Genomic DNA, 25591 nt, shown 5'->3' on the forward strand with positions numbered 1-25591 from the left:
GATCAATGTGTCACCCTCCCACGACCCGGCTCAATGCCAGCACAGGAAGGCTGTGGATGCTAATTTAGGCTAAGACACCCTCTGTCTCCTGGATTAGAAGGTTTTATCAACAGCTCAATTAACCCCCACATGGTAATTTCACTTATTACCATTGTATTCATGGCTCCCTGTTACTGAAAACTGCCTGTGACCTCAAGGAACAGTCTTGGCTAGACGCACATACTGAGGCTAAAAATCTTGCACATAGCTCTGTCAGAAATGTGCAACTCTAAAGGACAGGTTCTGAAAGGGGATCTTCTGATCTATTTGGGGGAAGATGAGCCATTCTGTGCTGCAGAACCCGTGCAAGAACTTGGGCTTCAGAGGCTAAGGGAGAGAAGTGGGACCATGACTGAAGTTCACAGGCATTTTGTGTATGGACTATTTGCTGTCACCCTTGCCATAGCCCTGGGAGCACATTTTAGGGAAGAAACCATGCAGCAGCACCTAAATCACCACTTCTGAAATGCTTCTGAGGAAAAATATCACCAAAAAAAAAATAATGCTGAATCAAGTCCACATGGAGTAATCTCACACCTCCTGAGCAGTCAAAAGAGCTGGACAAGAGAATATGCTCTTGTCCCCAGTGAGGACTTTATGTCAGAAGCAATCAAATATTAACATAAATGCGGTTGTAATAATAAGTGACCAGAACAGCTCTGCTACATAGGAAAGAGTATCAAAGAGATGCCACTATTAGCATCAATAGTGCAGGTCCCAGTTGAACCTGCTTACTGGGAAGAGCAAAATCTTCCTGATAAATTCAGCATCTGTTCAGCTGTATTTCATTCACTGCAAGAATGAGGTAGCAGTAACCTACTACTTATGAAGGCTGAACGATTCTTTCCTAAACTTCTAGAAGAAATTAGCATGAAAATTACTAGAGAAGTAGAGAAACCTCATAAAAGACTTTCAAAACCTATTTTGCTGTCAAAACCCAATGCAAAACTGCACCTTCTTTAGGAGTTTTTTTACTGCTTCCAATGTACTGGGGGAATCCCATGTCTTTTCCTGCTGTTTGATCCATCTCATTGTCATTAAGCTCTTTTCTCTATTCAAATGGATCTGTGGTTTTAGAAGAAATACATGGGACCTGGCAGGTCAATAGCATTTAGCACAGCATCACACTAAAGCAGAAAAGGGGAATTACAGGGGTTTGCTTTGTTTCTCAAAAAAAGAAAGTATATTTCATTGCAAATGGAACAAGAGATGCTTCATAAAACTCTGCCAGGGCAAGTCAAATAAACTATTTAGGATGATTTTCCCCAATTGCTGCCAGACTTGAAAGCAGCTGTGAATAAACAGCAAAGTGAGTGAAAACAGAAACCACCTCCACCATCCTCCACCAGATCATTAGGTGAGTGTAATTGCAGTTGAAATACCACAACCACAGCACCTTTCCCTATGCCTTTCTGCATGGTTTCCATACACACCCTGTGGAAAAAATGATTCTAAACATGATGACAATCTGTATGGGTAAAACTGTAGAGTTATCTCATTACAACACAAAACAGAAAATTAATGGTTTATTCCTTAAACACTGAGAGGAAATGCTTAACACAAAAACCTCACTCCTCCAGAGACTGCCTTACCTTGTGCTTCCATTGAAGCCCCACAGGCACCTTCAGACTTGACTTTCTGAAGACTGGTAAAGAAAACAGCAGCTGAAAAACAAAACAGGGTGTTTGGGTTAAACCTTGAGAACAAAAGAGTATCAGAGATTAGAAAATGAACTTTAGGGGCTGTTAGTTTGAGTATAAATGAAAACAGTCCTAATGAGAGTGGCCCTTTTCCTGCTACCCTCTCTTCACACATCCCATTTTTCAACCTTGCTTATAACTCTGCGGGCATGGATTCTGGTAGCTTCAGCATTTAAGGGTCTAAAGTCCTGGCCTCCAGCACACGCCTGGGAAACCGAGAGGGATTTTACTGTGCCCGGCGGGGTTTGCTCCGTGTCCTCGCAGCCGCCGAGCCCCGCAAGGGCAGAGGACGGGAGCTGCCAGACCCCGCGGGAAACACCGCCCGGCGGGCAGAGGGCGCGGAGCCGCGGGGGAGGGTCGGGAAGGGAAGAGCAGGGCAGGAGAAAGCAGCCCTCGGTCCCCCCCCGCCGCGCCCAGCGCTGCACCTGCCTCCCGGCACCGCCCCGCTGCCCGCCCCGCGCGGAGCCGCCGGCGACGCGAGTCGGGGCCGGGCCGAGCCGCCGCGGGAGCTGCTGCCGGAGCCGCCGCCCGCCATGGGCACGGGGCGCGGGGGGATGCGCTGCATCAAGATCCTGCTGTGCATCTTCAACACCACCTTCTGGGTGAGCGCCGCGCCGGGCCGAGCGGGGCCGGGAGGAGCCGCGGCACCTGCTGCGGGCGCTGCCGGGGCCCGGGGGAGAGCGCGGGGTGCGGGATGCCGGGTGCGGGGCTGCCCGCGGCAGGGACCGGCCCCGGGACGGGCTGCCTGAGTCCTCTGCCTCGGCTTCTACTCCCTTCCGTAGGGTTGCAGTTCTCGCTGGGGAAACACGTACTCGCTGTAAGATGCCACTGCTGAGGAAAGCCACCACCTTTCCTAACCGGTAATTTAGTGCCCATTTCCCCAACTAGAATTAACATTTCCAACAACAGGAGGCTGTGAGAGGTTTTCCAGCGTCCCACACTGTGTATTCCAGCGGAATACTCCTTCACAGCATCACGATGCTCTTTAATAATGTAATTTCAAATAGCAAGCCAACAGCCACTACTTTCCCAAGCTCATCCTAAGAGAAAGCCGTTGCATCAGACTGCACTTGCTGAAAGCTACACTAATGGGGCAATAAAGTGTCTACTGCTCAACCCTCAAGAGCTTTAGAAAGTGCTATGCCCACACTGCCCTCATTGCCCCTTTAATGGTCTCACAGTTCCATAGCACTGCTGAATTCAAGCTTTCTTTCCTCCTTTCACGTTCCCTCATGCTGTGTTCTCCCCTCCAGAAGGGATAACAATCACCAATGTTATCTTCTTAAACGTCTTTTTCTTTCTTTCTCATTCACTATTTTTCAAAAAGAAGTCACAAAAGAATCTCGTTCAGCCTCTCTGGAGCAAAGAGTTTTGGGCTTTTGTCTCCTTTATGCTTGAAGCACAGTTAAACCAAGTGCTGTTCCCTCTTGGTGACAGCACTGCAAGCTCCGGGTACACAGTGCTGCTGTGCTCAAGCTGGAGGAGCAGAGTGATGTTGCCCAGCTGCAGCTGCAAGTCAGGAGAAGGACAAAGCTTTGTGTTATGTTGTTTCACAAAAGTGACAAGTACTGTGTTTTGTTATCTGCCTTTTCACTGAGATGGAAGAAACCATCTCCTCAGCTGGACTGGGGGCATTCATCACCATCATCATCACCATGGAATGGTTTGGGTTGAAGGGACCTTAAGGCTCATCCAGTTCCAACGCCCTGCCACAGGCAGGGACACCTTCCACTAGAGCAGCTTGCTCCAAGCCCCGTCCAACCTGGCCTTGAACACTGCCAGGGATGGAAGTCAATTAAGTTACTTCTATCATCAAAGTTTGGTGTACATCACAGTTAAGCAGGGCTTAACTCCTGGTCACACAGCACTTCCCAATAAGGTGCTTTTCCTACAGGAACAGCATCTTGAGTCCAGACTGAGGCCCTGTGTGGCCTCCTGCCTGGCCACAGTGCAGTTCTGAGGGTTAGGAAGGAAAGAAGAGTGGAAGTTCACAAACACCACTACAGTTAAGAGCTGAAAGGAAGAAAGAAGTACATTGCACTCTAATAGGAATTCATTGTCAAACACTGAATTTTCTGACAGTGCAATCCTGAGTTGTGAGATTTCGAGAAAGTACAAGGTACCAGTGACATCTCTTTAATGCTCTCCAGCCAACCCTTCCTGAAGTACTGACTGGTGTGTTTCTCTTCCAGCTGGCAGGACTGGCTGTCATTGCCTTTGGGCTGTGGCTGCGGTTTGGTGGGGTTATAGCAGACATTGCTTCAGACAAAAGGTCTCCAGAGTATTTCTTCATGGGTAAGTTAAAATGCTTGTGATGACAAGACTTTAGCATTGGTTTCATCTTGGGGCATGTGACATACCTTATACATTGAATTATATGAAGGCAAACAATTCCTGTCCTGAACTACACAAAACTGGACATTCTGGTGCTCTGTGTCATGTGCATGATGGTTTTCATCCTTTCTTTGCTTGGCATCAACTTCCTTAGGCCTAAGTGAACCCTTCTCTCAGACCTGATCCAGCCCTCACGGATCCTAAGTGAACTGTGCTAATACTGTTGGAATAGAAGCTGAGATGGGTCAGACTCTTGGAACATGAGGCTCACCAAAAAATCCTTCCAGAGTTCTCTGTGCAGTTGCTAACCAGTGAAACAACTGCCACTTCTGAACGCTGTTACCACCGGCGCAGCAGGAAAGCTTTTGCTCGCCATTCTCCCTGTGCGTGCACACAGGGGCCCTGGGTGGCGCTTTCAAGTATCAGAGCAAATCCTTCCACAGCTGAGAAGTAAAAATACACCCCCAGTATTCAGTCACCTCAAGAGCTGCTTGTCCAGCCCAGACAGAAATCAGTAGCTCCCCAGGCTAGAGAACTGGTATTGGTCATATCTAATTTTAGGCATTTAAGATAATCTTCCTTCTCCCGAGGATTTTCAGTGGGTTTTCTGGAAACACCACCCCTGTTCCGTATCTATAGACATCCTAAAATAGCAGCTCCCTAAGACTGCCAGCAGCTGCATTTCTCTGTCCACTGGCAATTGCAACATGCCTTTACACCAGAAGAGTCACATTTTTGTCTGTTTTAATGTCTCACGCCTGAGGATGGACTCACTCAGTCGGTACAAACGTTTCTGCCATCTACAAATGCCAAGTGTGAATGAATCCCCTGTCCTGCCTTGTCCATCAAGCCACTCTGACAGGGTGCCAAGAATGGAAGGTGACCCCAGAAGTCCTGTAGCAGTCAGTTACCCATCCCAGGAACACTGCCTGAGCTACGCAGTGACTTTAAATACCCCAATTCTCTTAGTGGAGGAGACCTTGGCTCTGCCACACCACACTTCTAGCCCCAAGCTTCTTTAATATATGCAGCCAGGCTGGAGGCATAGAGCTGCCCGTATGGTGCTGTGGAACAGATGGGTAGAATATTACACCCCGTAAAGTTTTGTGGAAGTTCATAAGGCTGAATAAAACCATTCAGATGAAAATCTGACTGGGACCTGAGGGTTACCCTGTAGCACCTCCACTGACACAGAGCCAGGAAGTATGATTTATGTTTTCTCTTACATCCGAGCTGCTATTAGATCATCAACTTCCTTTCCAGGTCCAGTTCATACCTATTGAATTTATTATGCTCTATCTTGGAGCTCTTCCCTGCCTCATCCACTTATTCTTGACCCAGGAGATCCAACAGGACAGAAAGATGTTCTGGCCTTCAAAATCAAGTACTGTTGGTTTGTTAGAAGCCAGAAAATAATAGATCCTGTGATGTGAATAAGCACCATGGTCATTTCACAGCTTTGCAAGCGCAGACTGTAAGATGGTGTTATTTAGTGCCTGTGTATCTAAATCTCTACAAGATTTAATCTGCTTCAGTCCTGTATGGAAATTGCAAAAGCAGATCAGAGCAGTTAATATGGAGAAGTCCTGGGGCATGTTCTCGTAAAAGTTTCATCATATACAGCAACACTCAACTCTTGGGGCTGCCACATGTATTTATAGAGCTGCACGTTGTAATACATAGCTGCTAGTAGAGGAAGTGCTAAGAACAGGACGTAAATGTTGAAGATTCTTTTAAACTTGAACTTTTGACCAAAGTGTTGGCCTTTTTTTGTAGTGGGCATTGTGCCTACTACACGGAGCATTCCTGTTAAAGAAAAGCAAAACATTTTCTGCTGCCCTCGCTCTTTACAGATCATATTAAATGTTGTTGTGACTTCTCATGGGGCAGCCTGAGTCTGAGGCTGGTAACAATCTGTGACTAAGATAGTGGTAAAGGAATGGTGATGAGTTCCATAAGGGTGGGTTTTAGCAGCAGGCAAGGCTCCACTTGACCACCATGCTCAAGGGCTTTAGGAGATTTCAGCTCCAAGTCCCCTGAGAGTCGTGTACTGGGCCCTTCTCACAGGGAGTGGTGTTCAGTTGGCTCTATGTGTTTGCTCTGTAACATGCGTTCTGGGTGAGAGCCCAATTTTTGCATAGGAGTTCTCAGAATGGAACACAAGAAGCAGATGCCCAGAGAGTTTCAAGAGAAAGAGATCAGCAATATGACTTGGAGATAGAAACACATGGCCATAGATTTAAAAACAAGTCCTGTTTTTAGCTCTGTTCCACTGCCCGCTTTGTGTCTGCCTTGCGATAACGCTGTGCTCAGCTCAGCTTTGTGCCAGTGCTTGGAACAACACTGCAGCTGCGTTCAGAGTTTGCCTGGTAGGTTGAAGCACTGTCCAGAACCAGCATCTTGTGGAAAACAGCCCATTTTCTTGATTCTAAAGAGCAGCACATTCTGCTCTTCTTGTACCTGAACTCAGCTGCCAGCTGAGTCTAACCAGCTTCTCTCTTGTGCTTCCTTACGATAGGGTTTATTTTCCTGGTTCTGAAATGTTGTTTTAGTTTAAAATGATTGATAATTATATCCTTGCATTTTCCATTAGGGCAGAAGGAGTCTCCTTAAATAGCCTTGTTCTTTACCATCAGCCCAGCCCAGCCCAGTCTTCTCTGCCCCCTGGAACAGTTTGGGCTCTGACTTGGCAACCAGACATGTTCATCTTTTCCAGCCACTGAAATGTTTGTGTTGGTTTGAGAACAACTCAGAGGCAGCAGGGCTGAGGTCAAGCACACATATGTGTTCTGAGCTATCTGTTGCTTGTGGTTTTGTGTTTGGTGATCCGTATTTCCCACTGCAGCTTGCAGGTTTTTAACTTACAACTTTAAAGGTTAGAATTGAAACTCTCTGACCCATGAAGTCTCCTCATCCACTTTAGCACGTGTATCTTACACTGGAGTGGCTTCCTAAAATTGGCCATCCTTTCTCTGCAGCTCCCCAAGTTTTTGAGTTCCCACTGCATGACAATGTTCTTGTGTTATGTCACCTCACAGTATGTTTTGTGCCTGTGCTTCAACTGGTGAAGCAGAACTGCAGCTTTCCTATTCTATGGCAGTTCAGCTTTGGTGGATTTCATACATTCCTCTCTTAAAAAAGGAAAAATAAAAGATCATTTCAGCAAAGGTCAGTAGAGGGGCAGTTACCTCTTACCTGAGCTGCCTGTGACACTATTGACAAATGGAGAAAAGAGCTGTAGGATAAGGGAATTCCCTCCAGTTGTTCATCCTTCTCAAGACTCCTGTGCCAAGACTCTGCTGAGTTTTCTGCTGGCAGGAAAGTCTGCAACAATCGGAAGGAAAAGAGAGATGTTTGTGTGAACCTCAGAGGTCAGCATTGCTGAGTGCAATGAAAACTAGCATGGGGGTTATAAGGGTTACTTCAACACACCTTTTCTCCTCTCTTTGCTTTTGGCGGATGAAGAGGAAAGCCTGTTCTGGTTCCTTGGGCAACATGGAGGACAAACTCTCTGTATCCCTCATAAATGGAGTGCAGAGGATCACATCACTGCCAGCAGCAATAAAAATGAAGTGTATGTACTCAACAAGCCCCCTCAGGAATGCTAACAAAACCTGACAAACGTGAATGAATCAACTATAGAATCCTAGAATGGGTTGGGTTGGAAAGGACCTTAAGATCATCCAGCTCCAACCCCTGCCACGGGCAGGGGCACCTTCCACTGGAGCAGCTTGCTCCAAGCCCCTGTGTCCAACCTGGCCTTGAACACTGCCAGGGATGGGGCAGCCACAGCTTCTCTGGGCACCCTGTGCCAGCGCCTCAGCACCCTCACAGGGAAGAGCTTCTGTCTCAGATCTAACCTGACCTTCCCCTGTTTCAGCTCGAACCCATCACCCCTTGTCCTGCTGCTAAATGTGGATGGCTCTTATTCATAACTGCCAGCACTGAAGTATTGCTTCTCCTGCACAGACTTTCTGCTTTGCTACATTTTCTCTGCTTTCATTCCGTGATCCAACCTGGGGTCCAGGCATTCATCAGGACCAAAACAATTGTGGGCAGAACTTGCAGGGTGGCTGTGGCTTTCTCTGGGGGTCTACAAGAGCAGGAGTGATCATGCTGGCTTTGAAAGGTACAGTTAGAAGGCACATGCCTGAGGATATGAAGTCATGTCTGGAGTTGAAGGATATTAGTAGTTTTTCTCCATAGTAGTGGGTGCCCATACAAACAGGAAGGTGTTGGCCAGCAGTTAAATTCATGTAAACAGCAATTCTCTGCTTCTGTGCCTCATTTTGTTATAGTTCTAGTCATTTATTTTGGAATCAAGCACTATGTCCTTCGTTAACAGTATTTTCTCTCCAAAGTCCATAGCCTCAAACTCTATCAGCCTTTAAAATGAGGCAAAGCAGCCTCTCTGTAGAGATGAGCATCAAATGGTCCTGCTATCATGTGTACTAGAGAGGCTTTTAGTCTGTACTTAAGATTTAAACAATGAATTTGTCTTTCTTCCTGTCATGTTGTGTGCAGATCTCTTCTGTATTGAGGAAGAGTGGTTTAGAAAAGTCTGATAGTGGCTCCGAGTGGAAAACGAAAGCTGCTGCACTGGAAACTCTGCTTTAAAACCATGACAGCACCACCCCACAAAAAATCTCACCCTTACTCAAAATGAAAGTTGTTCAAAAGTCCTCAGTCCCTGCACTGGATTGTAAAACCTGGCAGTCAGTTCCTAAGAGTCAGTACCCACCTGCAAAGGAAAGGCAAGGCCAGCACAAAGTTAGAAGTCTGATAAAACAAGTTACTTAAGCCTATGGGGCTGTTCAGCCCAGAGGAGAAAAGCTGTATGGAAACCTCAGAGCAGCTTCCAATATCTGAAGGGACCTACAAGAATTCTGGAGAGCAGCTCTTCATCGGGGACTGTAGTGATAGGACAAGGGGTGATGGGTTCAAACTGAAACAGGAGAGATTTAGGTTAGATATAAGGAAGAAGCATTTCCCTTGAGGAAAGGTGCTGAGGCGCTGGCCCAGGGTGCCCAGAGAAGCTGTGGCTGCCCCATCCCTGGCAGTGTTCAAGGCCAGGTTGGACACAGGGGCTTGGAGCAAGCTGCTCTAGTGGAAGGTGTCCCTGCCCGTGGCAGGGGTTGGAGCTGGAGGAGCTTTAAGGTCCTTTCCAATTCAAACCAGTCTGGGATTCTACTGGAATAATCTGTCCATCTGTCTCAGGTTGATTGGTTTATATTTGCAATATGCCAAGACTGACTTATCACTTGAGCATGATAATTGAGCAGGCTTTTTGCCTGTTTAAATTGCCCTCCTGGTTAAACCTTTCTCCCACCCTGGTCTGGGTGTAGTTATCTGGAAGCTCTGCAGTTCCACACAGCAGCAACAGTTGAACTGACAGTTATGCCACTTCCTTCTTGATGCACCCTCTTCTCCTCTAGGCACCTGGCAGCCACCCTGGTGCCTGGTCACTGGGAATGCTGCTCACTCTGTGTGAGCCACCTCAGTGACTGACCAAGTAGTTGTACCTCATTTCAGTCACACTGCCCATTGCAGAGCCTGGCACCACAGGCTCAACACTTCTGCTCTTCCAAAAACAGCCACCAGTAGCAAGTGACCTCAGTGACTGGGGATAAACCTACCGCTGGTTCTGTGTGAAGTAAAAAGACATCAAGATGTTTCCTCTTGCTGTAGCAGCACAGTAAACTCCAGGAATCACAGAATAGTTAGGGTTGGAAAGGACCTTAAAATTGAGTTCCAACCCCCTGCCATGGGCAGGGACACCTCACACTAGACCATGTCGCCCAAGGCTCTGTCCAACCTGGCCTTGAACAGTGCCAGGAATGGGGCATTTACCACTTCATGCTCAGGCTTTCTCAGTTGCATGTTTTGTTCTTCATACATGCTCTATTTAAAAGGCCAAACTGTGCTCGAGATGCCAGGCTCTGAAGTGGCTTCCAGGAAAAAACCAAACCAGTCTAACCAATGGAAATCTCCTGTGTCATGTTTCATTCTGACAGAGCTGGAAACAGTGGAACTGTCCACTCTGAAACCAGTAAGAGGAAAGCATTTTGTCTGCTGGAAAAGAATGAAACAGCAACAACCTCCTTTTGGGGATGTGTTAGTTCAAAAGAGAGGGTTTTCATCGAGTTGGCTTGTTCTGTTCCAACACTTACTTTATCTGCAGTGGAGAGACAGCTGTCTGCAGAGTCCGACCTTTTACTGCTGTGGGGGGAGAACACATTTGTGTTCTGGTTTGGAGCCTGTACATTTAAGCATTAGAACTGTGCAATTGCTGATGTCTGCATGGAAACATATTCGCACGCAGAATTATTCAGGGTGCCCTAATCGTGAGAGGATTGCAGAATACCAAATGACTGAGTGTTAAAAAGGCAGATGAAACACTGGATCAATAAAGCAGTGTGGCACAAGCGATAACGGATAATCTAAGCAGTATAAAACACTGTCAGACTTTGCATTAGCTATAGCCACCCAGGAACATGACCTTAGACTCACTGTCAGTTACTCTTGACAAAAGTGCCTTCAGCTGCCATCAAAAGGCAGATAAAATGTCAGAAGTTCTTAAGAAAGGAAATGAGAATCCAACTGAAAAACTGTAATGTCATTGTGTAACTTTCTAATGCACTCAGTGTCTTGAGTGCTGTATGTGGTCAAAAAGGATGCAATAAAACCAGAGAGTGCTAAGAAGTTTCACCAGATGATTATCATACTGCGCACTATGAACAACTTCCAGAGTGGAAAGGTTTTCACAGTGTTCACAGTATTCCATTGCCACAGGATCCTGATAGAGCAGATCCACCTAATACATGAATGTTGATTACAGCTGACTTCAGTGAGCTTAGTATTGGGTGAAGTAGGTATTGACAGAGCAGTCTGTAATGCTTTCGTGGTTCCAGGAAGATTAACCCCAAAATACCTGTTGAATTCACACAAGGCATCTAACTATGTCTGTGCATTATGCTCAAATTAATAGGAAGTTCCAATTCTCCAGACATTTACCTGCCTTCAGAATACTGCCTCTCTTCTCCAGTTTTACAAATCTATTTTACAGATAAATATACTAAAAATCCCTTAATACAGACATGGTAATCTCTAGTAATAAGCCTGTTTCAGAAACCAACTTTGCTACGATGTGCATACACAACTGTGCTGTCTGGCCTGTTACTTCCAGCTCCTACATGTGCTTCTCAGCTTTTCCAATAATGCATTTGCACTACCAGGTCCTTGGTCCTTGAGAAACTCAGTCTCTCTGTGGAGGATGACATCTCCCTCCTGGGCTGTAATGCACATACAACCTCAGGAAAACCTCTTCAATCATGGCTGCATTCTGGGGCTCCTGAAATCACTGCCTCTGCATCCCTTATAGCAAGAACAGAGCTGCTTGTTGTCTCAGTGGAGTATGAAGAGTTGGCAGTTTGTTTGGTGTTAGTTACTCAGCCCAGAAAAGGAAAAGCAGAATTATTTAGAATGGAAAGTGAGCATAGCAGCCAAGTAAACAAGAAACCCATATGAAATAACAGCAGACAGGGAGACAGTGTATGTCTGCTTCTGCTCTTTGCGGTAGGCTCTAGACAGGGATTTTTAATCTCAAAGGCATCAGTAAGATTTTGGAAGAAAATGGAAGAAAAACCAAACCAAACCTCTGGGAGAGGGTCTACTCCAGACTCTAAAATCAGATCTCTACCAGCCTAGGTGGTGGTGGTGGTGGTGGTTCATGCAATGTCTGCAACAGCAGTGGTTTTAATGTGCATATTAGTAGGTTCCTACCTGCCTGGTTTGTGCTGTGGTGTTTCCTTTCTTTCCAAGCACTGGCAGTGCACACCTCGGCCTAGCACGAGTCTCTGCAACAGGAGCACAGGGGGACTCTGGACCCAAGGTCATGGTTGTCACTCAGTCCAAGCACTTCTTCATTTCCCTGGTAATTGCAAAGCCTGCTAGAAAATGGGAATTCCTCCCACTGGGATTTTCACAGGGAATACCCCCATGTTACATTTTCCTTTCAGGAAATAACGATTTTCCCCATGGGATGAATAAAAAAAAACAAATCAAGTATATGGCAAAACTGCTGCTTTACTGCTTTCCAAATCTGTTCTTTGCTGAAGTATGGGCCTCCCCTCTTACACTTTCTGCTTTTTAGCCAGAAAGGAAATCAATCTGTTATTAGATGTCCTCTCACTTGGCTTACTGCTAAAAGTACAAGTGTTAGTTTCCTTCACAGCTTAAAAAAAACTGTGTGGTTGGGGTGTGTTTTAGGTGCAGCTAAAACACCAAAAACCAACCCACCATCCCAAAACCGGAGTATTGCCCCACAAAAGAGATCATGAGCATAGGCTCTGGCCAAAAATACCCCAGCGCTATGACATTCAGCTTTTCATCCTCGTCTTTACAAAGAAGCCCATATTTCCTCCAGTACCCCTTAGAGTCAGCAGCGTCCTGGCTGCATCTGCTCCATCAACCAGTTTTCTATTGCATTTTGCACATGCCTCTCTACCCCTTTGCACTCAGGGGCTGGCAGTGATCTGCTTTGTGTGTCCTGCACGCAGCTGCAATATAGTCCTGAGCTGTGGGCAGTCACATCCATGGCTGGTTTCTGCCCCTCTTAGTGGTGTAGCAGCGTGCCTGTCCTCAGAATCCCCTCTTCCTCTGTTGTCAGCTCCTGTGTAGGCTGCGTGCTGCCATTGAACTCGAAGGCTAGTTTGTTATCAAACTCTTCAGTAGCTGGCACAGATCTGAGTGACAAAATTAAGCCCCAGGAAATGAACAGAGGCGAGAAGAGGTGAGAGGAGAACATTTCACACAGGCCACAAACCTTTGCTTCCATTCTACCTCATACTTTTTACTTCTGCTGCACAAAAAGCTGCAGCTAGAGTCTTCTCAACACTTCCCATTCACCTCAGCCCCACTTGCACACTTCTTTTGGCCGTGCTGAGCTTTGTGGAGAACTTTTTATGCGTCAGAGTTTCTAGCTACAAAATATGTTCCATTTTGTGCCTATAAACTGTCTTTTCTGTTTTTCTGCTGTGCTTTACATGCCAAATTGGAGGCTATGCCAAGGCTTTGTGTTTTACAATGGAAGCACTTATGAATAGAAGCTGATTAAGGCTTTGCTTTCCATCCTGCTTTTTGGAAAGGAATGGGCTGTAGTGAAGCTCAGATACTTCTGAGAAATGACACTACTGCCCAGTGATGCATTAACACCACCAAATTCCTGGACTTGTCTGCTTTGCTGATCCTGACTGGGCTAACTTGATGGCTGTCAATGCATGATGGCACTAAGGAAGACTGTGGTTCTAAGGGGTGCCATATATTGCCACCCTTTCTTTTCTAGAGTCTCACTTTTCAGTTTAGATCTATTCCTATTAAGAATTTGAGATGATCGTGCCTACCTTGCTGCATATAGCCCGCTAGGAAAAGAAGTGTAAGTCCCTGCCTTATATACTTACAATGTCTAGGTTGGTTTTGAACCTATTCCTTTGATACCCTCCCTGGAAAGCATCTTCCACTTGAGCATACCTGGATCTGGGTGCCAGGAAACCACACAGTGCAAGCTGAGTCCCTTTGAATTTCTGTCAAGCTACTCTCCCAAGTGTCTCATTCCTGTGTGAAGGATTACATGTGTGTCTATATTACAGACAAGTAAAAACATCTAGGTGGAAAAACAAGACTGACACAAAACTGAAGAAATAGCTCTCTGAGGATCAGCAACTACCAGCCGCAGGCTGAGAAAGGGCAAGGTCTGGAATGAACTCTCCTGAACCGAGGATGGAGGAAGGTGCTTTGAAGCTCCTGCCTGGCTCAGCTGTGAGGCCAGACTCCGCTTTGTTTAGTGAGTGGTGTGAGGCCTTCCTGTAACACGCCTTAAAAGGGAAGCTGTGCCCGAGGTGGCGTGAGTCATGCGGGGGAAATGTTCAGGCTGTTCCTCAGACAAAAGCAAATCCAAATTCCTGAGAGTGGTCTCACCCCTTTGCTATCTGCAAGCACCAAAAACCCAGGGGAAGACGTCTTCCCAGCCTTAATCGAAAGTCTCTGAGCTGCCTGATAAGTAAGTACAGGGACTGGAGTAGGGAGGGATACACAGAAAAAGGTCCAGGAAACATCTTTGTATTTACACTCTGTTGCCGTGGAGATCTCAGGAAATGGCAGGTTTGGTGTTTGGCAGCTCAACAGAAGGTTCTGCACCTGAGAGGTTTTGTCTTTTCCAATTCTTCCATGAGGGGCTGACCTTTCTCTCCTGAGCCATACATATCTTTGTGTACCCCTCCTTCAGTAAAACCCACTGTGTTGTGATGTGTGTACAATTATTATATTAGCTCAGTCCTGGTAAGTCACAAGATGCTGAATATTAAAAATCTAGAAAATACAGAATATGAACTGCCAGAACATTCAGCAAGCAGCAAATCCCACATATCCCATCACAGACCTGGCAAAGCCATGTTAATGATAACCGGTTTAGTGATGTTTAGCAGAACGTGTGTCCTCACAGCAATCCTTGGGCACAGGAAAGGTACCAGGGCAAGAAGGATGGAGGGAGGAGAAGGATCACAATAGCTGGGATCATTATCTGGCTGATACCCAGTGACTGGACAGTGATGTGGCACTGAACGGGCAGCAGGCAAGAGTTTGCCTTCTCCAAGCAGGCTGCAGCTGTGTGGCAGAGAGGGATGCTCTGTACTCATGTACTGACTCTTGTTTGAGGTTTCATTTTCCTAACAACCACTGCACATTGTCATTTGTAAGGCTTTCTCGTGTAGGTTACACAAGGACTGCTGATAATAAATGCCAGCAGCTCTGTTAACCCTAAAGATTTGGGTCAGATTGTAAAACAATGTTTAAGTTGGTAACTGAGGGGACTAAAAGTTTCCTTACAAGTTTGGTAGTGAAAGCCGGGAGGAAGGCTCATTGTGCCCTCTAGTGTGCACAGCCTGGAGCTCCACTGGCCCCCCATCATGAGGCATGAGGGAACTGAATCACAGAACCATAGAATCAGTCAGCTTGGAAAAGACCTTTAAGCTCATCAAGTCCAGCTGTTCCCCAGCACTGCCAAGGCCACCCCTAACCTATGTCTCCAAGTCTTCTGATGATAATGTGCTGATAACGTGAACCTTTAAAAGCTGCTCCTCTCTCATATTCTAACACTGGCCCTGGTATGCCGGAGGAAAAAAAAAAGTAAAGATGCTGGATCATGCCTGCCCAGCAGGCAATAAAGCAGCTACTGCTCATAAAGGAAGGTGCCACACTCCAAATCACTGTAGATGAGCTTCCATTCTCTACAGTGACCAAGATCAGGACTATTGCTGAGCTTACGACCATCACACCCCACCTTCCCAGGCTCTTTCCTCTCAGTTCACCAGAGGGTGCAAATTCCTTGTTTCATTCACTTCTAACAGCTTTCAGTGGTTTCCCCCATTCTTTCTAACAGCAATCAGCTAAAGCATTGATTTCAGAGGAAGATCACACTGTACTGCCTGGACCCATCCCCAAAGGTCTTCCAAAGTCCTTTGTTATGTGCTGCCAGGCAATGGATAGAGCATAACTGCCAGGTAGCTTTTGAAGTTCCACCCCTACACAGCAGCAGAGCACATTTCCATCTCCAGGTTTCACAGAAATAAGCCCTTTAGCAATGTGGAGGGGATTTTCTGCTTCCTTTCCTCCCTGAAGAGTTGTAAGGTGCTTCTGGATGCTGTGGTGTCTGCTCCTCCAGCACTGAGCTGCCCTTGGGACAGGAAACTTGGGAGGTAGGAGTCTTCTCATTTGTCTTCCTGAAATTCCTCAAGTATTCTCAAGAAATCATTGGGGGTTTGTGGTGAGAGAAAGTTTTCTGTGGTACAGATGCTCTTTGTGAGAGCCAGAGACCATTGTTACGTACAAATGTGGGGTTTTCACAAAAGAGGTAGCAGCCTTTGGGAAGCGAAACCTTCTTAAATCCTCCTCTGACTCTGGTTTTCCACAGGACTCTATGTGCTGGTGGGAGCCGGGGCTCTCATGACCACAGTTGGATTTTTTGGGTGCTGTGGAGCAGCGCGGGAGTCTCAGTGCTTACTTGGAGCAGTAAGTAAAAGGTTTCAAGGGCCTGGGCTGCACAGGAAGATAATCCAAAAGCAGAGATGTGTCACTAGTGGGAAGATATTTATTGTCCCAGACCTGGAATGCCTTCAGTCTTTTCACTGGCTGATGTAGCTATTGCGGAGCTTCCATGCATGAAGAAATTCCATTGCTTGTCTCATATGACATGCTGGAATTACCTTCTGGCTTTTCTGAAGCTACCAAATGAGCCACATCTCTGCCACTTCCACCTTAGTTCCCATATAACAAGAAATCTGACCTGACCCATTGTTACAGCCCCTGCTACCAGCTTCCATTTGGTTACTGTGTGAGCTGTTGAGGCCCGGGCTAGGGTGAGGGACTGACTGGCAGTGCATGTAAAGCAGTATTGTGCAAGGTTTAGTAATGTAAGATTCTCTTCTTCCTCTGCAGTTCTTTGCTTGCTTGTTGGTGATATTTGCAGCCGAGATCACTGCTGGAGTATTTGCCTTTATAGGAAAGAAAGTGGTAAGTAGCAAGAAACTTCTAATGTAACGAATGGGTACTTACAGACTCTGGCATCCACTGACCTACAGTCTGGCTCTTGCATAGCAAATCTTTCCAGGAGACTTTTCCTAGGAAGACTCTCTGACTTTCTTATCTGGAGTCAGTGAGAGTTTGTGTTATCACCAGCCCAAAATGGGATGCATTTCGCTCCCCCCCCATTAAAGAAAATCTGCAGGTGTCACTCAACCTCACATCCACCAGGAACATCAAGTAGATCTGTGTAAGAGGGCATTGCTTGGGAAAAGGGCAGAGAGATTCAAGCAGTGAACTTCTCCAACTAACAGTGTTTAACGAAAACATAGAATACAGCAGATGTACATTCTGACCCATGCAGAGTCCCTCTGAATGCCATCAGGCCACAAAACCTCCTGTCTTTCCAATCACAGTACCTCAGTTTACCAGGCATCATTTTCTGCTCTGGAGGCTGATGACACAAGCTGAAGTCTGCACTGGATTGGGGGTAACTCACATGGAAAGTCTGATTTCTGCAGGCAATACAGGAAGCCCAGAAGATCTATGAAGACATTTATGATGACTATATGAAAAACCCAGGGGGGAAGGTCAACAGGACTATCTATCACTTACACATGGCTGTGAGTAGTCCTCCTCAACCCTTACGTTGCTACTCTACTGTCACATTACCTTTTAAATTCAGAGTGCCTCCCACTGAGGTAGGAAAGAACAGAACTGAGTGTTACTTAGGATGGATCAAGAGGCTCACAACCTTGTTTCCTAATGGCTCTGTCAGAATTCCTACCTTTGAAGTGATCCCTACCTTTGAAACTGAAAATGGCCAGGCTTTTAAATTTCAGCTGATGCTTCTGGACTGTGTTGTGCAGAAGATACAACTCTTATGGCCCTTCTGGATATTAAAATCCAGGAAGAAATACAAATGTAGAGGGAGATAAAGGTCTGAATCTCTCTGCATTTGTCAGAGAGAAAACTGACCCATGTCCTAGGACCTCCAGTGTGGCAGATCCTGTCACTGACTGAACCAAGTAGGTAAAGAAGCAAAAGCGCACGGGTGGCTCAGTTCAGGCCACCCAATAAGTCAGTGCATGAATCAGAACTGGAACCTGTGACTTCCTGAATCTTGTTTGTGTCCACCCTGTATCTACACTGCCTCCCACAGAGATAAAGCCCAAGCTTTGTTGCTCCTTGCAGCATTCCCACGTTCTTTAGAACAAACATTTCACAACCTCAGACCCTCTTGTCCTTCTCCCATAGTTGTTATTTCTGACCCAAAAAAGAATTCCAAGCATTTTGTGGGAGACAGGCAAACAGGAAAAACAAACCCTCTGAAACACTCTGATTTATTACTGTCTCCAAACCCAAATATGTTTTGTCAGAACTAAAGATTCTGGCATTCTCTGCTGCAGCTTCTGTGTGTTGCACATAATTCTGCATGTGCTATTTGAACTTTCTGCTTTCTCCCTTTAACTCCTGTTTCCCTATAAGCCAGGGAGCTGCTTTCCCAAAATCCACGAGTTTGCTCCAAGATCTGTAACAAAAACCCTACCTCGAGGTTGTTGTTAATACAAATCTGTTTGTTTGCTATGGCTTCAGACAACTGAAACTGATTTTTGAGTTGGAAGTAGCAATTAATATAGGGAATTGATTTATTACTTGTTCTGTATTGTTTCTTTTTGTTGTTATCTATTGTCTCACCTTCAGTATGAAACTAGTCTATGTTTTCTCCTTCCTTGATCCTTCATCTCTCCTTCATTTAGCTCCAATGTTGTGGTAAAGATGGTATAGAACAACAAATGGGACTACCCTGTCCAGAGAATATCCAGCTGCCAAAGGCAAGTATCCTCTGTTCTGGCTGATCTAATCACTTTTTCATGCCAATTGTTTAGTAAAATTGAAGACATTCTATAAGTAAACGAAAGGAAGAACTTCCTTTTTACCTGACAAGTGACAGCATGAAATTCCATATGAAATAGGGCAGAATGGAGGCAGAAGTAAGTTGGAAGTTGTACTGAACATACCCAGCCCTCATTGCTGAGGCCTTCTTATAGTATCCCATGGTAGCTGAGACAATATTACATCACCTGAAAAGCGGGAGCAATGTAGTAGAACAACAGTCCTAAATTTAAAGCCCTGTGAAGGCTGCCTGCAAGGAGATTCCTGACTAGGAACTCTGTTGGTCTTAAGAAGGATACTGTTAGCTCTGTCTTGGGTGGAATCTGCTTGTTAGTCCAATGTCAAGCTGAAGGGCCAAACTTCCTGATCTGGCATGGGCCATTATAGAAGGGGTTTTAAATTTAAGGAAAACTGTAAGATGACTTGTCTGTGCCAGCCAGTACAGGGAAGAGGCGCAGATGTCTCACTAGAAAAGGGAATACACTGGGAAAATTGTCCTACAAAACACAAGACACAGATGGAAGAATTAGGACAGTGTCTGCAATAATATTTTTCCAAATATCTGTTGTTTAGAGCAGCTGGGAGTATATTTTTCTAGGAATAATATAGTTGTTTTTAACAGAGCTGCCTGGTTGAGATCCAGAAAGTAATTGATGCTAATCTGCATTTAGTCGGAATTGTTGGAATTGCAATTGCTGGCATCACAGTGAGTAAATCCATCTTCTCATTCTCAAATCTCTATTTGAGCCCAGTACTCTGTCTCTTCCTCAAAGCTTTGTGGAAGGTGTCTTACAGCAACTGGCAAGATTCCTCAAAGGTGAAGCTATTCCTATTACTTTCAGTACATCCTCTCTCTGGGAACTGTCCACACTGGTGCAAGCAGACTTGCCTAACTTTGTTTTAGCAGTTCATTTTGTGCCCTTAGACAGAGTTCAAAGTATTTAATGGCAACTTACTTTGTTGTAATAGTAGGAAATGGAGTGCACATGAACCAAACTGAAAATCAAAAGGCTGTAGCAGGATTTAATCTATTCCACAACAACTGCAGACTGACGCTTTAAGCCCTTTAAGGATCCATTCCTTAGATTTCATAAAGAATAGGGTGCCTAACCTTTGTATAGAAATGGCTTTCCAGGAAACTGCTGGCTCTAGCATTGGTTCAGTGCAAAGAATAGTTAATAACAGTTCTCCTAGGTCACAGACCCAGTGATCAGTAGGTATTTTGTTAAAGGAACGCTATTTAAACGGCAGAATATTCAGAGCAGCATTTCTTTCCTAAACCTCCTTCTAGTTACAGAAGCTGCTTCACCAAATTGTGTCATCAAAGCATCAGTAACTTCCCTTTCAGTCCACCTTCTCCGCCAAGTGTGTATCGTATTCTGCTCCTCCACCACAGAGCTGTGACCAATAGATGTCACCCTGCCGCAAGGATGTGGCAGGTCGGGCAGCCTGTGTCAAACAGGCGTTTCCAGCGCTTGTGCCATGACTTCCTTCAGGCCCAGAAACCAGCAGTAGCCTGAAGCAGCTTGAGGAGCCAGAATATGAGGAAAGAAATACACCTTTAGCTGCTCTGGTGAGCAGGAGGTTCCTGGACTTATGTGGACACTTAAAAGCAGATGAAGGTTTTACGCAAGTAATAGAAACCATGGCATGGGGAAGGGGGATGAAACAATCCTGTGATTTGTACAAAATGTGAATGCACACTCAAAAATACAGCAAAGCAACACAGAGTTCCAGTAACCTCACTGCTCACCAAGCACACACTAGAAATAGGAACCTCTCTTCTATGGCTTCCCACCTCAGCTACAGCAGAAGTTATGGAATGATAACCTCTTCAGCAGCAGAAGCATGTCTGGACACTTTTTTTGTGCTTGTTTCTGACACTTCATGAGCACGGTGAGATGCCTCCTTCTTCATCAGGGAGGTGTGTGGGGAGGGGATATGAACTCAGTGGTGTAACTGCCCAATAGTACTGCTCACCTGCAGTCATTAGCAATGGAGCCTCAGGAAGTAGCTGCTAAAACTGTAGCAAAAAAAGCAATTTCTGGAGACTCTGGCAACACTCACTGTTCTTTGACATTCCCTCTAGTTAACCAGCTCCCTAACATGGATAGAGATTTATATTTACTGTAGAGCCTTCGTCTTGAGTAGTAACTGTTAAGAGCTTGGCTTTCTCTGTAAAACCACAATGCTCAGCACCAGACCTGGTTCCTCTGCAATCATCCTCTGCTCTTACTCAAATATGTATACAATATTCCATGTTAAGCATTCTGAAATTCAGAACCTTTTGAAGCAATTCCAGGCATAACAGCAATAGTCACAGTGAAATTTATGTTAATAACATTAATGTTTGGGGCTGTTCTGCCAGCATTAACTTTTAGGACAAAGAACAACGATAAAATCTTGGCTTTGAGTATCAGTGAAATCTCTTTAATGTGAACTGTCTGATGTCTTGGGGTTTGTAGATGGAAGCAGCCACCTGCTGCTCTGCAGTTATAACCTTCAGATTGCTCTGATATGCAGACTATTTTATAACTGTGTTGTAAGTAGATCCCTAAATCACATCCCTTCTCTTCTAGATCTTTGGCATGATATTCAGCATGGTTCTGTGCTGTGCGATCCGTAACACAAGAGACATGATCTAAAACTGTCACTGCACAACTATGTCCCAGGAGTTCCAGACTAAGCTTACAAGAAGTGCTCTTCTACCCAATTTAATAATTGTAATACATTTTAATCAGTGTTTTAACATAATGAGGGTAAATATCCCATTAGAGGAGCAGGTGAATTGTATTAGTTACAGTAAAACCGAAGTGGGTTTTAAATGTTCTTTGTAACGAAGAAAAGCAAAGGTGCATCTAAGACTAATTTAATTGTTAATGTTTGTATATGTGCAATTAAGAGTTTACACATCAATAGACATTGTGTAAGCACACGCATATCTCTCCTTACAAATACGTATGTACATGAGCAGGTACCTGTATATGCAGTATCTTGTCTAGGTAAGTATGTGCAAATGGACTGTGCTGTGTGTGCATGTTTGCAGGCAGAGTCTTCCAGAGCCTCGCTATGCAAGAGTGTACACACCCCACACACACAGAGTGCTTGGAACCCTTCATATCCAGCCCGTTTGCCAAGGGTTAGCAGAGGAACAAATGCCACTTTAAAAAGGGAGACCTAGGATCTATTTTGTAACAGCTCTTTTCAAAGCCTGCACAGAGTAGTATTAATAAAATTGGACTTTATTAAAACAAATCTAATGCCTAAAGGCCTGCTCCAGCAAACTCGAATTCATGTGAGGAGACTCACTGGCACCACTGGCATGCAGAGACTGGATTTGGTGTTGTTACCCTTCATGCAAATGCAGAAAGCTCTGGGAAAGGAAATACATCCAAGGAGATCCAGGCTAAAGGAAGAGGGGGAAAGAGGTGAGAAGCTGGTAAGATAATGCAGTCATTTGGGAGCAAGTGCAGTGCTAGCCTGAGATACACACCAAAAACAATAGAAATCTGAGTTAAAGGGACCACTAAAATCTTTATTGAGAAGTCCCTGTATCCTGCAAGACTCTATATGGGATATATACTGGTTCAGGAGTGGAGCCTATGGCCAGAATAGCAGCAGCTTTGTAGATACTCTGTAGAGCCTAGCTGGCCTGGGGAAGCCAACTGAAGAGTGAGAACGGTCAGGGGAAGACACACAGCACTTTAATATCCTCTGTTTCTGCTTCTGGGACTATCACAGCTTCCATGGGGCTCTTACCTCAACCTCTCTCCCTTTCTTGCAGGTATAAGGCAGGAAAGAAAGATAGGACATATTACAGAGCCAAAAAGTACATTTTTTTCTTTAATGGCACCTTTCAAAGGTGTGTCAGGTATAAACGTTACACTGTGTGCTTGAAATACCTCAGGGCTTGAGTTTACATCCTTTGTTTCTATATTTTTATTTTTCTATTTGTCATATTTATGAACAAGAGAATGTTCCTTTTAAAACAGTCTAGAAGGGAGAAAGGTTTTCCCCAGAAGGGGAAAATAAATTACATCAAAGGCTCAGAATCTCTTAATTCTTTTGCTGAAGATAATTCACCATTTCAGAAAACAGCTTTTTGCTGATGATACCCACAAAGCAGCTCTGGCTCTCTCATGATCACTAGATCAGATTTCTGATGCACTTGTTCCATACGTGATGGGAAAGAATTCAGCTAAACTACATCTCTCATCAAAATGGTCCCTGCTGTCTAACAGGACTTGGATTTACAAGTCATGGGGTCTTTATGCCATGGAAACATGATGGAAAGGAATGGGATTTCAGACAATGCGTGCACTCTAGTGCACATTTGTGTGGAATGCACATCCCTCATCACCTTTATCTCTCATTTCCCAAAGAGCCTCAACTCCCATCACTTTTCTGTTACTTCAGGACTGGAAATAGTGTTGCCGTTCCACGTATCCAATTGACACATCCTGCTGTCTTTTACATAGAGCTCTCTTCAAATCCTTCAAGCACAAGCTGTGAAAGTGAGACAGCCATGCATTAACGCTGCAACAGGCACTGCAGTTTCTAGGCCTAGCTTCAGGTACCCAGCTGACAGGGAGATGTTATATCATACACCAAAGAACAGTTAGGCTTGGGTCACTGTTCACAGCCAGTTAGCTATGGATGCCGTGTAAAAGTTGGGCCTGGGACCTTATTCTGCCAACATCAGACCAGGAAATAGGGCCCAATCTACTCTGTGCTTCTAGGAAAGGCTCAACTGGGAGAATGACACTGGCAGCCAATCAGTGAGGGTCTTGAGCTGAAGCTAAGAAAGCTTCTCAGAGCAGAAAACTGACACAGCCAAAGCAATTTCCTGGATCCCAGGTACATCTGAGACTGCCCCTGCAACTGGTTCTGCTCTAAAGAGACCACGGGACAGTACACAGCTGAGGTGGCTTCTGCCAAGCTAATACTGACAGAAAGAAAAACCTGTGAATAGTGTCACTGCCACTCAGAGCAAAACAGCTTTGCAGAGAACCAGTAAAAGCAGCACATTAGGGCACACTGGTTCAGGTTCCAACATTATTGCCCTACAGAGATAGAAATTTACTGCAAACAAAGCTATGTCCTTCTGTCACAGCCCCTCATCATGACAGCATTTTATTTTAAACACATCTACATAAAATTGATTTCAATTCCTCAAATGCAAGGCACCAGAATGTAATGACAGAACCAGAGTTTAATTGTTTACTGTTTCTTGAGCAAGTTGAAAGATTCCCACTCCTGCTTTTGAGATGCACTGACTAAAAAGGCAGCTTGCAGAACCTGCTGTTGCTTCCCCAGCACCCCAAACACTCAGAAGAACAAAACCATCCAAGTGCCTTATGAAAACAGGCAAGAGTGGTAGAAGAAGTCTTCTATATGTTTAGACTTGAAAAAACAAACTTTGTTCTCAAGTGTTTTGGGTCTGTGGGGTGGTTTCTTCATCAGTACATTTGTTTTTCTGAGCATAGCTACTGCTTATACTGTAGAGTTTACTGCTACATAGGTATAGGGGATACTTGCACTGCATATCAGGAACAGAATAATACCAGTTACTGGTTCACCTCTCCAACTTACTGGCATAATTTAAGCTGGAAATCAACATGTTATCAACTAGTAGATGTACTTTAACAGAATCCAGAAATGTAGCCCCTTTTGTTACTAGGTGCACAGTATATTTGCAGTTTTCTCTGTAACCGAAAGTCTTTTAACTCACTGAGGGACAGAAAGTACAACTGTTCCTTCCCTGACAAAGCTGGAAGAATTCTTTCCTAACGCTTTTAAATCACAGCTAGTTGAAAACTTCAGTTTCCATTGACTAGCTTGAGAAGCCCTTTTGAAATGCTCAGGCGTCACAGGCAGAGTTATGCCTGAATATATAGTGCCCATAGCTCACTGTGCTGCTGCTCTTTCATTACAGCTCTTCAAAGTGCAAGATCTTTGATATTTGTCAGCAGTACAAAACCATTTCCAAGCAACTACACCATGTCCTCAATAGGAAAGCTTTTCAAAGGTAACTAAACCCAAACCAGGGTCTAAACTTCCTCAAATACAGTTCATGCTCCAGAGTTGTATGCCAGGATTTCATTAACAAACTCCAGTGCACCACATACATCAAAACTGCCCTATCAGTCAGCTGAAGTACCTGTTTAGTCCTGTCCCTTGTACCTGCTTCAGAGGAAAGCCACAAAATATCCAGTAACTCTGAAAGCACATCACACACATTTTCCTCGTCTCCTGTCAGTTTGTTCTAAAGCATCGAAAGATGTAAATTGTCGATGTCCTTAATGTATGTCTAAGCATCATTATTCACATTTCACTTGTCTAATTTTAATAAGTAACTTACTTCAGTGGGAGCTTCGTTTCTTCCAGGAGAACCCCTGCTGGTTTTGCTGTCATGCAGAGGTCACGCAGGAGCTGATGCTCAGCCCTGTAACAGCCCTGCAATGAAGAGTAATATTTCACTTTTCTTCATACTGAAAGTGATAATTTTATAGCAAAATGTATTTCATATGTACTGAAAAAGAATTTGAGTTTCCTTAAGCCTTCAAGTGCTTTATTTTACAGCCTCTGGAGGTTACTGATTAACAGAATCAGATGCTGTTCACAGAAAATGTACATAAATAAAGCTTTTCAATCTTACTTCTTCCTCTGTATTGGTGCTTCTGCCACTAAGCTCTCCAAAATAAAAGCACTTGCACTGTAACACATATGTTTATATGGCGCAAATTCTGATTTTGGACAGAACTGGCCTGTGAGTTTATGCTGCAAAGTCTGTGCCAGTTACCTCGATGGCAGCTTTCTTTGAGAGAAACAAACAGAACGAAGTTCTCTGTTGCTGAAACCAGCTTCCCTTCCCTTTAGTCTCCTGTGTTCTGAAGCGCCGCCTTATCAGCTTGAATTTGAGACAACTTTATAATGAAAATAACCCGAAATAAACGACTGGCGGAGTTCGACTCCGCGCCCCGCAGCAGGCGCGGTCCGACCCAGCCCCTCCCCGCTGCCGCCGCCACCCGCCCACCCCGGCAGGGCCG

The 25591-nt window shown here is 45.0% G+C and overlaps 1 protein-coding gene across 1 annotated transcript; it reads left to right on the plus strand.

Moving 5' to 3' along the window:
- The first annotated feature begins 2265 nt into the window (after nt 1-2265).
- On the plus strand, nt 2266-21777 carry TSPAN2 (tetraspanin 2). Its single transcript, XM_080633185.1, has 8 exons — nt 2266-2341; nt 3932-4034; nt 16039-16136; nt 16563-16637; nt 17168-17269; nt 18407-18481; nt 19165-19248; nt 21122-21777. Exons 1-8 carry the CDS (start codon nt 2273-2275, stop codon nt 21185-21187), a joined length of 672 nt encoding a protein of 223 aa, XP_080489311.1. The 5' UTR covers nt 2266-2272; the 3' UTR covers nt 21188-21777.
- Nucleotides 21778-25591: the final 3814 nt, after the last annotated feature.

The sequence above is a fragment of the Psittacula echo genome (assembly GCF_963264785.1).
Source record: "Psittacula echo genome assembly, chromosome: 22".
In the NCBI taxonomy this organism is placed as follows: Eukaryota; Metazoa; Chordata; class Aves; order Psittaciformes; family Psittacidae; genus Psittacula; species Psittacula echo.

Excerpts from the sequence above, each read along its gene's own strand:
- TSPAN2 (XM_080633185.1), top strand. The coding sequence starts at position 2,273 with ATGGGCACGGGGCGCGGGGGGATGCGCTGCATCAAGATCCTGCTGTGC. Across the intron at positions 16,137-16,562 it reads CTCAGTGCTTACTTGGAGCA|TTCTTTGCTTGCTTGTTGGT; the intron begins GTAAGTAAAAGG and ends CTTCCTCTGCAG. Across the intron at positions 18,482-19,164 it reads AGAATATCCAGCTGCCAAAG|AGCTGCCTGGTTGAGATCCA; the intron begins GCAAGTATCCTC and ends TGTTTTTAACAG.